The sequence below is a fragment of the Penaeus japonicus genome, unplaced genomic scaffold, assembly GCF_977035675.1.
Source record: "Penaeus japonicus unplaced genomic scaffold, GWHDUDI00000001_assembly GWHDUDI00000038, whole genome shotgun sequence".
NCBI lineage: Eukaryota > Metazoa > Arthropoda > Malacostraca > Decapoda > Penaeidae > Penaeus > Penaeus japonicus.
In genome coordinates this window covers 3,103,142-3,105,641 of record NW_028234440.1, presented here as the reverse complement: position 1 = coordinate 3,105,641, position 2,500 = coordinate 3,103,142, and the positions used below count along the sequence as shown (strand labels likewise).

At 35.4% G+C, this 2,500-nt stretch overlaps 1 protein-coding gene across 1 annotated transcript in view; it reads right to left on the bottom strand.

The window, feature by feature from the left end:
* The window catches only part of LOC122262203 (uncharacterized), a 35,042-nt gene that overhangs the window by 8,377 nt on the left and 24,165 nt on the right, over positions 1-2,500 (bottom strand). Inside the window, exon 4 of the mRNA XM_043030158.2 lies at positions 136-204. Within this exon, the coding sequence (XP_042886092.2) occupies positions 136-204 (69 nt within the window). The remainder of the gene's footprint in view (positions 1-135; positions 205-2,500) is intronic.

The following is a 2,500-nucleotide window of genomic DNA, read 5'->3' as shown; positions in this document are numbered from 1 at the left end:
AATAGAGACAGAGAAAGAGAAAAAGAGAGAAAATAAACCAGTGAAGAAATAAAGAGAAAGAAAAATAGAGTCGAAGTGAGAGAGAGAGAGAGAGAGAGAGAGACGAAGTAAGAGAGAGAGAGAGAACCCACTAACCCTGAGGTCCTTGTGAGGGAGATGAGGGTTGATCAGAAGCATCTTGTCTTGAAGTGTCATCTCCTCCATCTGTCGTGAGAGAAAGAAATGCAATGGGAATTATGATCCCCGTCATATTCATGTCATTTTATTTTCGATAATTATTTCATCTATTTATTCAGATGGAGATGCAGACTTAAATTTGCATTATCAAATAAGAATTTATTATTACTTAAATATTTTCTCCTGGAATAGATCAATACGAAAATACTATGAGAAAATGTTTTTTAGTTGTTTTTTTTTCCTCAAAACTCATTCATAAACACGATTCAAGACCATAATCCATAATGTCAATAGTATATACTTATTTCACATATGCAAAATTACTGCAAAATGTCATTCATTAAATCATGAACATAAATGTCCCCGTTATTCACCTCTTGTCAGATTATTTATTTAAGATATAAACTAATTCAGATGTATTGTATTTTGCAAAGTTATAGCTGCTTATATAATGGGCACAAGATTTTGTATAATACAATGCAATATGCTATTCGTATATGGAAGCAATATTTCGTGTAATACAATGTAATACACTATTCACATATGGGCACAATATTTTGTAAAACACAATACGCTATTCATTGAAACAAAATTTTGCACAGTAAGTTGAAATGCGTAGGCTACACGCGTGTAGTATAGGCCTACATGCAAAAAAATAAATCCCTGGATTCCTTTGGCCACTTCGGAGCGTTCGAAGGAATGTTAATCGTCCTGAGACACAAGAACCTCCTCACTATTGATCTATATAGGAATCTCTGGTCGACGTAGAGTGGACATTTTCCTTCAGAAGGTGGACCACTTATCTCCAGAAGAAGTGGTATTCTTGTGGTTACGTTACGTCTTCCGTGTGAGATTTCGTCAGCAACTTAGGCAAAGACAATCCTTGAGGCACCACTTGGTTCAAATTTGAGACCGTTATTCACAAGTAGTTCTGTTTGGGAAGGAATGTGAGCCCAGTTTGGAGAGAACGTTAATTACGTACTAGAAATGGTATTATTCTTGTTTTATTAACCACCCTGGGATGGTTTGCGTTCGTTATGAAGCGTCCTTGAAAATTGTGAAAATGTTTAATGATTTCGAAGTTATCGTTCGGTTATCGCAAGGTAATTTAGACTTTAGACTTAATCTACGAAATGCACTTATAGACTCTAAACTCCAACCAAGAAAGCATTTAGACCATGAGTCACACTTAGACTTATGGATCTGCCCGACTCGACGCACTTAAGAGGCGCACCTTCGAGGAATTTCATGCCATTTGCGCACCTGCACATTCTAGAACAAAGCTTCGTCACGCCAGAGAATCGCATTTTCCAGCCTGGCCTATAATCAAATATATCATTCTACATTTGTCAAAATTCTTTGTAAACCAACATCAGCTTTTCATACACACAACCAACGCTGCTTCACTGCCTGTAATCGCATTTAAAAGAAAATTCCCTTTCAGACAATCAAAACTGCTTGCAATGTCATTAATCTGTGCAAGAAGACAAGAAGTATGAAACCTCAATAGACTGATACTTAGTAAGGAAGATGGACACCAAAGCCAGGCGACGTATCGATAAAGGAAAAGGCCATTGTATTGATTCACTTAGAATGGCCCGAAGATGTGTCTCGATTTTGCAAGATTTTCTGTGAAAGACACAAATACATACAAACATACGCGCACACACACACACAATCACACGTATACATACATACACAAGGTGGTGATATATGTAAACATGTGTATTGTATGTATGTATGTACGTATATATGTATGCAAGTATGTATGTATGTATGTATGTATGCATGTATGTATATATGTATGCATGTATGTATGTATATATGTATGTATGTATGCATGCATGCATGCATGTATGTATGTATATGTGTATGCATGTATGTATGTATGTATGCATGCATGTATGTATATGTGTATGTATGTATGTATGTATATGTGTATGCATGTATGCGTGTGTGTATGTATGTATGTAGATTATGTATGTTTGCAAATTTATGTGAAACTAGGGGTTTCAAGTAAACATGAATCAGAGATTTTCTGTAGCATCAACAAATATATCGTAAAAGAACTCACTGGCTTTTAAATTCTGTATATTGTAAAATCTATGTAACCTTCGTTACAAGGACTATTACACAGGCTAATAATACATTTCCATCGAAATTTCCAAAATCTAAGTTATAATAAGAATCACTTTCTGTCAGCCATTCCTTTTTAATTGTCTTACGGTAATGGAAAAAAAAAGAATCTCATCGCCAAAATCCGGCAGAATTACACTTGAACAATTAATACAACCCTCCAGTGTTATGCCCCTTGAATTAATTG